The sequence below is a fragment of the Mytilus galloprovincialis genome, chromosome 7 (genome assembly GCF_965363235.1).
Source record: "Mytilus galloprovincialis chromosome 7, xbMytGall1.hap1.1, whole genome shotgun sequence".
Taxonomy (NCBI): Eukaryota; Metazoa; Mollusca; class Bivalvia; order Mytilida; family Mytilidae; genus Mytilus; species Mytilus galloprovincialis.
This window is the reverse complement of record NC_134844.1, coordinates 44,925,309-44,941,196: the sequence shown is the minus strand read 5'-3', so window position 1 is coordinate 44,941,196 and position 15,888 is coordinate 44,925,309. Positions and strand designations below refer to the sequence as shown.

The 15,888-nt window shown below is 30.9% G+C and overlaps 2 protein-coding genes across 4 annotated transcripts in view; one reads left to right on the top strand and one right to left on the bottom strand.

The window, feature by feature from the left end:
• Positions 1–1,917: 1,917 nt before the first annotated feature.
• On the top strand, positions 1,918–7,669 carry LOC143084203 (uncharacterized). Its single transcript, XM_076260613.1, has 8 exons — positions 1,918–2,039; positions 3,134–3,214; positions 3,702–3,843; positions 4,598–4,712; positions 5,497–5,575; positions 6,339–6,464; positions 6,741–6,851; positions 7,061–7,669. The coding sequence occupies exons 1-8, from the start codon at positions 2,004–2,006 to the stop codon at positions 7,667–7,669; spliced, it is 1,299 nt and encodes a 432-aa protein (XP_076116728.1). The 5' UTR covers positions 1,918–2,003.
• A 3,593-nt stretch (positions 7,670–11,262) lies between these two features.
• The window catches only part of LOC143083092 (putative ammonium transporter 1), a 37,758-nt gene continuing 33,132 nt past the window's right edge, over positions 11,263–15,888 (bottom strand). For 2 of the 3 annotated variants that reach the window (XM_076259303.1, XM_076259304.1), the window contains 6 exons: positions 15,344–15,574; positions 14,549–14,687; positions 13,891–13,985; positions 12,979–13,105; positions 12,369–12,482; positions 11,263–11,718 (listed from right to left, as the gene is read on the bottom strand). In XM_076259303.1, coding sequence (XP_076115418.1) covers positions 11,522–11,718; positions 12,369–12,482; positions 12,979–13,105; positions 13,891–13,985; positions 14,549–14,687; positions 15,344–15,574 — 903 coding nt within the window. In that variant the 3' untranslated portion in view covers positions 11,263–11,521. The remainder of the gene's footprint in view (positions 11,719–12,368; positions 12,483–12,978; positions 13,106–13,890; positions 13,986–14,548; positions 14,688–15,343; positions 15,575–15,888) is intronic. The other variant, XM_076259306.1, reaches the window with a different exon arrangement.

The window sequence follows — 15,888 nt, the reverse complement described above, 5'->3', positions numbered from 1 at the left end:
CAACATTTTATAACTAGTTTTCCAGCATACAAAGATGATAGAGAGATATTTTTCAAGGACAGAGATAAACAGTATTTGTCCTATTTTTTCACATCTCTCAAATGAGGAAAAATTAATAATTTGTTTGGTTATTTACTAATGAAAATTTGTCTGTCCTAAAATATTTAGCTAACTATATTATTAAATGTCTAGATGTTAGACGAAATGTAAATTATTTCGTAGTATAAATGATAATTGTAATGATTTTATGGTTCTGGTCCTGCCTGGAATTAAATGTACATGACGTATATTAAATGAAGAAATATACGTAGCTCTATCGTGATAAAATCTATCTGAACTTTTAATATTTCATTTCAATGTAAAAAAAATGTTTTCTGTTGCAAATCACAATGTATACATGTCATGCTGCCCATCAAGGGCCCTTGAATGGAATAATAATAAATATTTTTATTCTTATTCTTATATCGACAAAGGAAAAAGAAGGTAGAAGTCAATGAGCGTTCACACGCTGGAATGGCTCGCCTGTTATATAATTCAGATTGAATTTTTTGTTGAAGGTCTGACTACATATAATATATTAACTTATATACTTTAGATTACCACTGATCCGTGAAAATGAGACCTATGCCAGTTAGATGGACCTTTTCAGATGGACATGCCATATAACAATTAACTTTAAACCGAATACAGTTGAATTATTGCTTATAGTGTACGAAAAATGTACCATTGATAATTTTAATCTGACACGTTTGATACTTTACAACAAGAAGTAGTTCATAGAATCATAGAACAGCTGCTCGGAGATTTTATTTATTTTTATTAAATTGAACACGCTTTGTTTTTATTTTCATTTTCATTGAGTGCCGTTGTGTTGCCGTTTATATAATGATTTGAGACATTTTTTTACAGTATTTATACCAATTACCTAATAAAAAAACGAGAATAAATATTTTACTATTTTATAGGAGGTTAAGAATCATTTATGCATTTCACTTGACAAAGATAAAACAAAGTCGCCTTTAAATCTTGTATAGCAGTTGGTATATTATTTTCACTTTATTTTAAGACAAGAAAGTTAAAAAAAGTTATTGTAGAGGCCTGTAATCTTAGAGCATATTTAACTTCTGTAAAATTACTGATACATCATTTTCATAATTACATTGACGCAGGAAAAATTAAATTATGGACGGCGGGAAAGCGCAGTTCCACAGAGAGGGACAAGTTTTACAACGTCACAGATTTTCTTAAAGAAACGTCAAGATGATTTTGGCGCGACAAAGCAAGAAAAAAACTCGGCAGTAATGTTTGAGTGTCCCATGTTAGGCAATGAGCGCTTCAAAACGTGTTTAACTCTGCCACATATTTCCAGTGGTGGACGTTATAGTTGCCTGTCTGTCATTTTTTTTTCATTTATTGTCAGTTTGTCATAAATCAGGCTGTTGTTTTCCTGTAATCACAGATTTTGTGTTCGACAGAACTAAATAAATGTCTGGTGACACTTTCGAATAAAAAAAAATAGTTTATCTTTGTTGGAAAACATCTTATTAGGTCTAATATTTATTGTGCCAATACAAACTTCACTACATAAAAAGCGTGTCATGAATGGGTTAATAGAGATATATGAACAAACAAAAGTTAAAAAATGAGATCACTACGACTTTATTGCAATGAAATAAATAATAATATGACCTAAATTGGGATCTGGATGGGGTTTGCAGAAGAGAATAATGGACAAAAAGGGCAAAATAAAAGACACAAAAAATGAATAATAGAGAATTATAAACAAAAATAATCAAGAATAGAGAATAATGGGGTGCTAAAATATAAATAATAGGAAACAATGGGCAAAACAAATAAAGCATAGAGAACAAGAACGTGTCCCCAGTACACGGATGCCCCATCCCCACTATCATTATCCTGGTTCCCGGTACTACGTTCCAGGTATTAGCTTTTAGCATACTCTCTCACGAGGTCCCGGTACTGGGTTATTTTTAAATTTCAAAATGGACCGGAAGTCGGCATCTGGGAGTCCGCCTCAGGTAAACAAAAGTTCAAAAATTTGGACATAAACAAGAGAAAATGATTAAACAAGTTTGCACATTTGTGCAAAAAAGTATTTACTTTAATTTAAGGGATTACTTTTTCAAATCGGGACACGGACGAAAAATGTGCAAACGATTTAATCCAAGCACATTCAACTTGTCTTATCCGGGATACAATATGGACCTGTTTTACTGTCAACGCTGACCACTATCCTGTAAATCATACCACTGTGGACTTCATAAATAAGTATCAGACAAGATTCAATGCAGAATAAATTCAAAATTGTTTTGCAGAATCATCGTAATAGTCTAATAATAACTGTAACACGGCTACAATTTAACTTAAAAGTTGAAGTGTTGAAGCTAAGTTTTGATGGTGTACATTAATTTTTTTTTATATAAGATATGATATGAGTTCCAATGAGACATCTTTTTATATAAGACATGATATGAGTTCCAATGAGACATCTCTCCATCCAAGTCAAAATTTGTAAAAGAAAAACCATCATTGGTCAAATTACTTCCTTTAACACAGGAGCATTGAATATATACCTTTCCTGCCAAAGCAAAGCCTTACAAGTTCTCATTATAATTTATTTGGACTTCAAGTTGACTCACAGTTGATATGAATGGATGCTTTCATGTCGATCCGACCCCAAGTCGATTAGTCCCAACATTAATCCGGCCCCAATAAAAAAAATTTTTTTATAAGGAATACAAATAAAGATATATATTAATTGTAATTCATAATGATAACAAAATTCACCGTTTTTTCTCAATACCTTTAGCCACCTTCCTGTTACAATCGGTTAATTATTATTGGTCGTTCGAAATTATTATAAGACATGTAAGACATAACATAAAAAAAAGATCAAACTACTTGAATGACCAGATACCGAATGGAGCAGAATATCTTAATATCACAAAAAATTACATTGCATATTTTTTAATGTCTTAAAAAGACAAAATAGCAATTTTCAAATAATAATAGATGCACATACATTTCCTAATTTTACAGTGTATTAAAAGAAAATGTCAACATGTTTAATAGCCAATGATAGCAATGTCAATTCATTTAAATTGATTTACAGGATTTTCCTCAGAAAAGATTACGGGACAGCTGTGATGCTCAAGAACAAGAACATTCTAACATTCCACTGAAAAAACAGAAAGTAAATTTACAATACATGTATATATTTTATTTTTATGAAAAATTTTGAGAATGGAAATAAGGAATTTGTCAAAGAAACAACAATGCTACCTTATAGGTGAAAACAGTGTGCTGCAGCTGGCCACTAAACAAAAATGTGTACTTGTTTTAGGTACATTTATAAAAGACAACTTACAAAACTCAAAAATATTTAGAATAACTAAAATTTAAAGTCATACAAGACCAGGCCAGAGGCTCTGGACTGGGGACAAGCACAAACATGTTTCTTTAGATATCAAAACTACCCCTATAACTGAAGCCAATGTAGAGCAAACAAAAAAACAGCATTTTTATGTGTTTTATTTTAGTATCAATTGTAAATGATATAAAACGTATGAGTCATGCATGTGCCAGGCTTTTTTTTTAATTTTTATGCATACACCACCAGTAACTTTTCATGCATTTACCTTATTTGCATCAATGACAACATGTTTTCTTTTTCTATCTAGCAATCAGTATCTGTGAAAGTAAAATGGACTGAAGAGGAAACTAAATATCTGAAAGATATTTTATACCAGTACCATAATACAGCACCAGAATGGAAGAAAGTGTCTTCACTGTTAAGTGATGTGTTTCCAAACCAAAGAGCAGGTACAATATTGTCGTGTCATTTGTAAAACTAATCTTTTATTGGTCATCTTAATTTGTCAAATAGAGACATAAAGATGACAACTGTTAAACCATTCAATCAGGAAAACAAAAGGTCCAAACTATATTGAAATTTTTTTTTTTTTAAATGAGATACACTTATGACATGTATGAGCCACATCAATAAATGACACCTTCTAAACATCAAGTTCCAGACTTGTTTTAAAAAAGGTTGAAAAAAGAAAACGTATTTAAACATTTTAAAAGGTACCAACATGCACTTTTACCTAAAGCAATAGTGTGACATAACAACATAATTATAAAGACAAAGTATACAATATTAAGGTACAGGTATTAACAAAATGGTTATACTTTTTTTCAACAGATTTGAAATCAAAACTCCTTTAATAATATTATAGTTCTTCAAAATTTTACATTGCTATTATTATTAATTTTGAGTAATCCTACAGCCTGACTGGTCTGTGATGTTTGCATCTATCTCAGTGTTGAAAACTGAGAATGGAAATGGGGAATGTGTCAAAGTGACAACAACCTGACCACAGAGCAGACAACAGCCAAAGGCCACCAATGGGTCTTTAATGTAGTGAGAAACTCCAGCACCCTGTGGTGTCATTCAGCTTGCCCTTAATCAAATATGTATACTAGTTCAGTGATATAAATGGACATCGTAATAAACTCTGAATTATAATAATAATACACATTGCTTTAGGTTGGTACCTACTTGTTTCTTTTTTAGCTAAATCATGTCAAACACATGCAGCGAGAATGAAACTTCTTGATCATGTTGATGTTCATATTAAACCAGGAACATGTGAAGCTGCCTGTCAGACAGATATGACATTTGGTCCTAAGTATGTAAAAATTACAGTATAGTATTATAACTTATGGTAGACAATGTCTGAACGGTAGAGAAATACTTTTATACTGTAATCAGCTATTTTACTATACAGATAAAGCTATACGTATAAACGTTAGCTTTATACGTCAATGACCTCAACTAACCTATAAGCACCGCCTTCTTACCGGAACTACTGTATTTCATCAACAACGTCACATCACAAACTTATGTCTTCAAATTGGTAATTTATATACCATGTTTATTAAATGTTATTAATTAAGTTCATTTTCCCTTTTTAATGCCTTAAAATGTCAATGTCCTACCGCCTGGACTAGGGTCATAGGGAAAACCCCAAAATGGTACCCCAAGAGGGAAATTCCAAACACTTTTTTTTTTAACAATATTTGTTACATATTTTTTTATTTTTATCGATTTCAGTATTAATCATTAAGTTTTATTGTATTAGTATAGAAATGAGTTGGGCCCCTAATATTTCAAGTGGGCCACCGAAAAAAATATTTAAGGGGCCCATCTGGCCCTTGGAGAAAAAGCTTTTAAGTGTTAAAAGTAAAATTTTGGGTGTATTTTTAAACTTATATAGAACCTCGCATTTTCCCATTTCTAAGCCTCATACAAATAAATTTCATATTTCAAGACACTATACGTATATTGTCTAATTATCATTTTTTATTTTTTGATGTGGAAAACATGTTAACATCTTTTAACAATATTTTTATTTATTATTTGAAATTTAAAATTATGAAAGTAACTGAATTGAGGCTTTCTATGTATTTCAGACAAAAGGTTTACTTTACGGTAGAAGAATCATTTCAACCTGAAACACATTATCAACGTGATTTTCTTCGTCAGGCTCTGGTAAGAATAAATATGTTTTTCAGAGTACAATTAAAAGCCTGTAATATTAATCTCATTCATTTTACTCATTATTAGTCTCCTACTGACAAAGTCAATGTCCATTCCTCAATCTGCCAAATCAGTCATCCATATTTTTCTTTAATGCTTGAAGATATTGATTTGATAATTTTGGTGTATTGTTTTATCATGAAAAGTAACAGGTCAAATTCAATTTTCATGATTTCAGCTTTTCTTCTTGTTCAGTTGAAGCCATTTCCCTTGAATTAAAGTTTTCATAAAATACTTATCATTTACTAGATTTATGTTCAAAGGGAAATAACTCATTTAATAAACATTTTTAAAAGACCTTCAATGGTTAACAAAAATTGAGACTTGAATGGAGAGTTGTCTCATTAGCGCTCATATACCAAATCTTCTTATATCTTTTGTATAAATGATAATTATATTTTGGATTTTTTCCCCTTTTAATTAGTAAGTTGTATACACCATGACAAGTCATAGATAAAGTTTGAATCGTGTTCCTTTTTAATGATTTTTTTTAACCAATAGGGGACTGTTAATTGCCATGCAATATTCACACTATGCCTGTTATACATGAACTTTGATTTTATTTTTTTGACAAACACGGTCAACTGTAAACATTTTCTGTGATTTTTGTTCAAGATAACTGAGTCAAAACTAAACTTATCTTTCTAAAGTGATTAATAGGAAGGTTTGACCTAAACCATTAAGCTAGTCTTCTTGCTGTTATAATTTGATACAGTTAAAAGATGACAGTGTTGACAGACAACCAACAGACATACCAGTACAAAATGTAATAGATTCCCAGGCTTATGATGAAATTATTCACAGCAATGATGTTGATGATAGAACTTTGGGTAATTCTATGGTATGTTACAACTTAAAAGTTAGTGATTTTATGTATAACATTTATAGAAGTTATTTAAAAAATGGAATTCTCCTTGTTCATCACTTCAGAAAATGTGGTATTATAGAACAATACCATAGACATCTGCATGTTCCTTGTTAATGCTATTCTTTTAAGACAGATCAATAGATTTATTTAAAAAAATGTTTGGAAATTTGACATTTATTATAGACTACTGTAGATTTACATAATTCAAAGGCAATTTTCAGGTAATTTGTATATTTTCTTATGTTGAAGGATAATAACTTTGAAGAAAACAGAGAGTTGGAAAGAGAAATGTTTCTTGTTAAAATACCAATGACTCCTGCTGGAGACAACATACCTCAAGTTCCTGTGCTTAAGCCTAAGGTAATAAAAAAAAGATAGCCTGAAGAAAAAAAATACAGTGTACAGTGCAATTTTTCATTATAGTTTCAAATGATTTCTAAGCTATGTTAATTTAACTTTCCATTGGTTTTAATTTGTGAGTTTGAGTAAATAGTTTCAAATAAATGTAATTGTAAGTGAACTGCATCTTGACAGATAATTAGATTGCTAGTATCAATAATCATTCACAGGTTACAGATGAACACAACTACAATAAAAATGGACAAGAAAATACTGCAAAAAAACAAATTCATGTTGGTGCACCAAAAAAAAGATTACAAAAGTTTCTGCCAATGGTTGAACGGTTGACTGTAAAACCTACCACTTTATCTTTTCTGACTCCTAAAGAATGTCTTAACCTTTTGTCCGTAATCAAAACTGGTAATATCAAAAGTATATCCACCCAGATTTTGTCTGTTTCTGCACTTAAAAAACAAATTATAACAGACGTCATTAATGTAGTGGGAAAAAGGCCGGAACAAATGCTAAACAAAAAAAAAGGATTTGTGTCAGTACTGATGGAAAAAGATTTTAAAGCTCTAGAAACAGTAAAATTTGAAGATGTACTGATAGAATTTCAAGAAAAATTTCCAGAACTACTGGACATGATAGTCGCTATTATGTTGCCCAAGGATGAAACTTCAATTGCTAATGTAGTTCCACGGCTAGCTATGATTTATGGTATTGTAATGCAAACAAGACATCATGAGTTGAGCAGAATGCAGAGAGTGGTATCCATGTGCTTAGCTGACAACATCTGTGATCAAAGTGTTAGAGCTCTTAATATCAAACTTTGTTGAAGTATTCTAATTTTTTGCATGTTGTTAATTAATGTTGATATTTTTTAAGGTGATTCATTGAATGCAGAGGTAATCAGGTTTTCCAGAGGTGACATATTTAATTGGTATAGCAAATAATTTTTGGCAATGGGTTATATTTTAATACATATTTAAACATATGACTAAATTAATCGTAGCCATGATTAATTTCGGTCTAATTAGTCTGTTACAGAGATATCACATCCTGGTGGTACAATATAGTGCACCTTAAAATTTTTGGAGATGTCAGTTCAAATCTGACCTGGGATAAATCAAACCTCAATTATGCAGACAATGATTTAAAATGCTTGCATGTATTCTACTGTTTGTGTTACAATTTCACTGCCCATGACAAAAACTGTTTTTTTCAAAAGATCTCAGTAATTAATGTATATTAAAAGTATCTGTTTAAAATTATTGCATGTATATTTTTAAAGTTTTAAAGATAACAAATACATTTATGTGACAGTCATTTTCCTATTCCTTTAAATTTAAATAAAATGTTAAAATTATATTAAGAAACAGTCTTGTGTGTTGAATGATTTCAAATTTTGAAAACTTTATCCAAGTTTTTAATAAAAATTATTATGATTCAGGTATATGACCGGCTGAATAGAATTGGAGTGTCAACATCATACACAGTAGCTCTAAGCACTATCAATCAGTTGGGTAAGAGGTACCCTGACCTACTTATAAATGCTATGAAAGAAGGAAAATACATAAGACTTGTTGGCGATAATGTCAACTTCTCAGTTGGTACGAGTCATGAAACCAAGACAAACCACAAACATATGGTTCATATGTTCACATCAACAGCATTAATTTCTGACCACCACTATTTATCCAAACCAAAGGAACCAGAGATTGATTTGAATCAATTGAGCTTTGAACACATCTTGTTACAACCACAAGAATACATTATCATGAGAAATGATATAGTTAATATCGTTATAGATCTGGTTGTACAATTCTTACCTCAACTGTCTTTCCTAAAATCTAACAACTCAGACAAAATATCAACACCATGCCAAAAAACAGTAACTGTGCCTTTACCATGTCTACCTTATAATGAGCAATATCTTCAGGATGACGTTAAAATTCTAACCTGGTACCAGAATTTATTTCAGCAAGTAATTACTGGTTCCAATGCAGATCCAAATACTAAATTCCAAATTGGAGGTGACCAGTTGACAAGAGAACGACTTACCCAGGCAATGTTACTTAGATATGGCAATATCAACCCAAATGATGAATTTAAGAATGTCGGGCGATGTGTGGCAGAGTTTTTCCACCTAGGAATGAACTTTTTAGAAAAGGTTAGTGAGTAAATTACATACTTATTCAAAGTTTGTAGAAGAGTATAAGTAAACAGGAAATCAAGAAAATTAATTTACTAAAGACTATTTACTGTTACTTTAAGTAGTAACCAGCCAGTAGATTTTTTTATGAGTTTTTTTTTTCTTAATTGTAAACTTCTTTACAATTTATATCAATATTTTTAAGCAGACAAATTCATTCACAAGTGATTACATTCTAAAACCTATATAATAGTATTTGGAATATTTGTAAGTCTAAAGATTTTTCATTGTTCATTGTCTATGTTAAGTTGGTGTATTGAAAAATTGCAGTGAATATGTATGCCTGACAGTTTTTATCTGTCCTAAACCTAATTGTCTTAGATTTTAAAAAATTTTATGTTTCTGTATTGCTTTTAAAAAAAACTTTTTCTTTGAGACTTCCTACATGATAAATTCCAGTGTATGCACTCTTGTATTTGTGTTACCTGCATAACAGGTAATTTTTGCGGAGATGTGGAATAAGAAAGGATTAGTTGAAGCTGGAACCTTAAGAGGAGAGTGTGAGAGAATCAGCAGAAAAGGAGTAGATACCAACGTCATGAATGCCTATGAAGAAGATAAAAAGTATGTCACCAGCTATGTTACATCCAATTTGGTAGTTGCTGTGATGCACTTTTTGGAATGGAAACGGAAAATGACAATCCAGTCAGAAATTGTCCATCAGCCCAAGAATCATCGTATGACCTGATGGGTAAATTTGTCGACAAGTATATCTTTCCAGTTTGGTCTGGAGAAAATGATCAGTGTACAGATTTGAAAGGTACAATGTACAATCCAAATTCATGTAATATTAAAATAAGAGGATGTGATATGAGTGCCATTGACACTACCCTCCATCTACATGATCAGATGATCTAAGGTACATTTTAATGCAATCATTTGGTATCAATGGTTCTGATTGGATGACAGTTAGCATAAAATTCTCAATCTCTTTGTCTGTAAGTGACTAAGGTAGCCGACATTTTGAATTGCTGAATGTATTGACATGTAATTTCTACAATAATAAGCCAAAAAACTCACATGTTGCACCTGAAAATCTTCTTTTTATCAAATTTTATTACATTCTGAAGCGGCACAGAAGCCAGAAAACACCTGGTGTTTATGCTTGACGCAGGAAGCATACCTACGACGTCACCTAGTGTAGGGACCAAAGAAGAGAACATCTTTTCACAGAATTTTCTTTAATGAAAATTTTACACTGAAATATTGATTAAAATTTAATTATGAACTTGTTTTGCATTAGAATAGAGATAACTGTATTGTATTTGAAGCTTTGCGGACGTACATTGGTAGTTTTAATGTCGCAAATACCCGTTTCAAGGTTAACAAAGATTCATGTTATATAAATAATAGTACATTATAATACAGATTTTACAAAGAATTTTATTCTTTAAAGATTGCTATTAAACATGTTATAAAATATTTCAATACAGATACATAATTATGCTATAAGAATACACATAAATATAATTGTAGTTTATTCTTATCATCTAGTTTATTTCTTAGTACATTGTAAAAAATCATGTTGTTTTTTTATGTCAAATTATACGAAGTTAACAACATTTGATCCCTTACTCTTCAGACATTTCTTTGAAAAATGGAACTTTACTAATTCTTGATTAAAATCATATTTAACGTATCTAGTTGTAAAACCTAATTTGGAAAACCTAATTTAATTCTTCTAATAGATTTTTTTAAGGTGAGGTTTTAATGTTTATCTGTAATAATTGGACATGTTAAAAAAGAAAATTGTTAAAAAAAAATATACCTGAAAATAAGATACACACTAAAATGTTGCTTTTATATTATGATTATAGATGTTTGTGACATACTTAATATTGCGATCGGGAACCAGTCTACACTATCATATTCTTTGTTCAGTGGACCATGAAAATTTGGGGAAATCTCTAATTTGGCATTAAAATTAGAAAGATCATATCATAGGGAACATGTGTACTAAGTTTCAAGTTGATTGGACTTCAACTTCACCAAAAACTTTAACCTGAAGCGGGACAGACGGACGAACGGTACGACGAACGGACGGACGCACAGACCAGAAAACATAATGCGGCATAAAAATGGTATAACAAATACCGAATAAAGAAATAAAGTACCACCATCCGAACCCTCCTAAATGCTGTTGACATATAAATATGACATATTCACAAATACTATATACATATTGGACATTCAGTATAAAAATGAAGAAACATATAATACATTATCCATTTTTTAAGTCTAACTTCATAAGTACAAAATTGACCATATTAACATTTTGAAGCACTTGTACATTTATCTACATTGATATATTTAACAGCTATGCTGTATTATTGTTCTTGACATTACAGTCGATTTACATTATAAAAATAAATACTGCATTTTGCTCATCATCACTAAATAGATTTAGTGGTCTATGACACGCATCTACTTTTGTTCCTTAATCATTCCATAAAGTACAATGATCTTTCATTTTTCTTTACATTTTAGTCGCACCATCAACAGTAGACGGTGTTGTTCCATTACTTATTGTTAGTATTGTTCGATGTCCGTTTGGAGGAGTTCCATTTCTAATTCTTACAGCTGCAGAAGTTTCCGGTGTTTCATGAACACCTTTGTCTTGATATTCATTTTCAATTGTGAATGACTCGTTTTCATATGCCATTTTTGTGTATCCTAAAAAAAGATTTCGTAAATTAGAAATTGTTATATATAAAAATAAAAATTGAATAGAAGACTTTTTAAACACCGATTTGGTTCGACTAGATTTGAAAAATTAACCTGTTTAAAATATTTTGCTTTTTTAATAAATGCAGCTTGATTTGAAAAATCAGACATTCCTGTTTAAGAAAAGTTTACTTTATTCTAACCCGAATAATCCAGTCGTTATATTCCGACTCACTATCGATCGCTACATTAACTCGAAAGGACACTGACCGATAGAGGGCGCTGAATCATTCGAGTTAACTTTATTCTAGTGATTTGAGTTATATATGTTAATATTTAATATTAAAAAAATAAATTACATATTTCTAATGGTGGCCCAAATTTCGACCTTCCTTTTAGATTTAATTTTAAATTGTTTCATGTCTCAATATTCCTGAAATATTTGCCATTGGACGTAAAACAAACAACAAACAATGCAGTAATGTTTGATGCTATATAATTACGATCTTCAAATATATTTAATTTCGTACCTTTAGCTTTTTCTTTATTTGTTATTTAACCATTTACATATTTTTAACAGCTAAATATGTTAAGGTTCTTGGAATAATATTCTGTCACACAAAATTGTGAACTTTTTGCAAGAAAAACAAGCTGATTACCTTGAGTTACAACCATGGGTTGTGTTTCTAAGATTTGTATTAACTTCTCTATATGTCCATGTCCATAGGCCTCCACGGGATAGGCAGGCTCATTATGTTTAGGAATATCTAAACCTAAATAAAGGGAGAGAAAAAAAACATACGTGAATCATACTCCTTTAGAAACGAAAAGAGGTTGATTATGGGAGTTACTTTCACAGTGGGGGTTCCAGGGGTTCCTTGGGTTGGAACACCCCCTTTTTTGACGATCAATGCTTCTGAATGGGGACATATGGTTGGAACTCCCCTTTTATCCTTGGTTGGAACCACTCTTTTTAAAAAAAAGAATGGCTGGATCCACCCCTGCTTTTAGATAAATGAAAGATTGTTAACTTTGATAAATAAAAAAAAATTGACTTGAACATTATGACATTTGCATGATTATACCATATTACGCGAGTAATTTAAAAAATGATATCTTGGTATTCATAAGACCTGTACATATCTTAAGTCTGACTATAAGATAATTGAAAATAAAAAGACCACTAATGAAGACATCAAGTATGTGAAATCAAATGAATATTGATATTATTCACCTTAAAACAAATAAAATATTATGAAGAAATCTCACCTTTATCTTCGATTTCCCGAGATACTCTAAGCACACCGAAACATTTAAGGATACCAAATACCAGCAGGGAAAATAAAGCTGACCAGCCTATAATGGCAGCCAATCCAGCAAACTGCCATCCAAGTTTCTGTAAAATATAACAAATAATTGTTTTACCGGAATATTTTTAAATAATCTAGACGACAATGAAAACAGATACATTGATGTTTAATAGTATATTAAAATAATAACATTACTTCTTTCAACGGAAAACTGGAATACCATCGTCACAGAAGACGTAACTTATATAATCAATAAACAAAGGAAGAATATTTGTCCCTGTTTTATTTACTTCTATACTTTTACATTTGTAAATATTGCAATTTAGTATGAAATGTGGTAATTATCTTCCATTCCTTTCATCAGTTGTTTTCATTACATTTAATATGGCTATTTATTTCTTGTTCGATCGAATTTGAAGTTTGACTGTTGATTTTGTATATATATTCAGAGTTTTCAACATTGATTATTTCTTCTGTCCTATATATCCACGTGCATAGTGTTTATTTTGTTTAGTTTAATAAACATACTACACATAATAAAAAAGCTAAACATCAGTATTCAATGTCATGTAATGTTTAACATTCATGCAACTGCTTTAGAAACCGGAAGAAAAGAGAAGCTCGTCTAGCTTTAAAAGTTCTTGTGTACGTACCATAGTGAGTACAGTCATATAGATAGATTATGTACTACAGTTTAACACTGAATTTCAAACATTTATTTAGTTATTTTAATTCAAAAACGTGAACTTGAATTAACTCAACATATTCCCGAATTTTGCTCAATTTGAAGTTTAATATGTTGTGTTTTGTGACTTTTTTTCCTTTCGTTGTTTTTCCTTTCTGATACTGAATTATCTGAAAATATGCTTACCAGACCCGATTTTCGGTCCCAGTTAAACAGTATACCGTCATCTTTATCCAGGAAAGCAATCAGGACAACACCGGTAATACCTCCTCCAAAATGTACTGACAAAAAATAATAGTCTATTTTAGGCAATCAATTAAACAAAACTCTTTGACGCTCTAAAAATCGTCCATTTATTCATTCTATATATTCTGGGCATTATAGTTTTTAAAAAGTTTATGTTTGTTCACGTAAGATTCAAACCTAACCAAATTAGAGGAAATAAGACCCCATAAAAATAATGTAACACTAAAATCACGGGAATCTGAAAATTCTTTCAAAAATAAGGTATAGGGACATATCAATAATTGTCGGATAACTTTTAAAAAGATTTTATTTAGTTGCACAATTATCTTTGAGATGCCCCCTTTAACTTACCATTATTAGAATTTCCGATTTCTGTGCTAAAGTGTATTTAAACGGTTATAAAAGAAAAAGTTTACTCCTATACATTAATGTAGCAATGAAAATCAGATCTTAAATAAATGTCATTACAACTGTTTCATAGAAAGTAAACTATTTAAAATTCACAATCCCTTAAACAGTCCTTTTCATTCGCAAGATGTTACACTAGCCACATCATGAATAGTGAGGACTTCGCTAAATCTCTATCCTACAAATGTACCTGCAACTGCGTCTAAAGGATCGTCGATGTTAAGTTTTTTCATGACTGTGGACCATAAAGTATAAGACATAGCTGCAAACAAGCCAAGCACAGCAGCACTCCAAGGATGCATCTGATTACATCCAGCACAGGCAGCAACCTAAGTAGAAAAAGAACAATAATTACGCAATTTTTACTAAATATTGTTATAATGAATTATAAACTAAATTTCGCCTCTTAATATACATATGTATAAATGAACGAATTTAGAAATTCAACTTTCGTCCTAGTATATTGTGTTTCTTTGTCGGTGTCCTTGTAAATGACGTCTTGATCGATTAGGCAGCAACCATTTGATTTTCTGGGGGGGGCTATGGTTTTTTTTGGAAAAAAAAGTTTGTTTCCAGTTTTTGGAGAAAAAAATAATTTGTTTCTGATTCTGAGAAAAAAAAATTGTTTGTTTCACCCTCAGCTGCCACTATATGTAATGCTAAAATTGAAAGAAAAAAATTGTTTTCGACTTGTCACGAAAAAAATAGATTGTTTTTCGCCGCAGGCGAAAAAAAAAATTTGTCCAGAAAAAAAAACCATAGCCCCCCCCAGAAAATCAAATGGTTGCTGCCTTAGTATCCTCAAAATGATTTATAGACCCACCAATATAGTCATTATGACTTCTGGACCAATCAATATCGGGAAAATCAAAAGGTTCCAACATTGAAGCAACACTTCGAACTATGTCCGCTGCACTCGTGTTCGCTGTGAATACATTTTTATAATCAGTGAATAATTTTTTTGTTGATAGTATGAAAATATTACCATTCCCGTTAAAGCTCCGTTGATGGTGACAAGTAAACTCCAGGTATTTCCAAATATATGTAATCTGTTAATGATGAGCGAACCGAAAGCGGCAAAGGAAGCAGATATTATTGTATTGACAACAGAAACAGCTACTGCAGCGCCATCTCCCTCAGAACTAATTGTGAGTTGTGATCCACCATTGAAAGCCAAGAATCCAAAGAATAAGACAAAACCTCCAAGAGCAGCAATCTAAAAAATGTGTAAAATAATCTGTGTAGCATGATAACCTTTTCAGTTCTACAAATCAAATAAACAAATTGTAAATTTCTTTTTACTTTATTGCATACTGTATATACATTAAAAAGTCAATTTATATTAAGTAATAATTACATTAGATGTATGTTTCATTATGATACTCTATTCTGATTGGCTAACTGCACATCACGTGTTATTCCGTAAGCAATTGCATTGCTCAATAAAACTTTTCATTCATGATAACACGTGGTCCCACAATAAAGTGCACATGTGAATTGAATAAAACAATAATAAAATTCTTGTTTTCA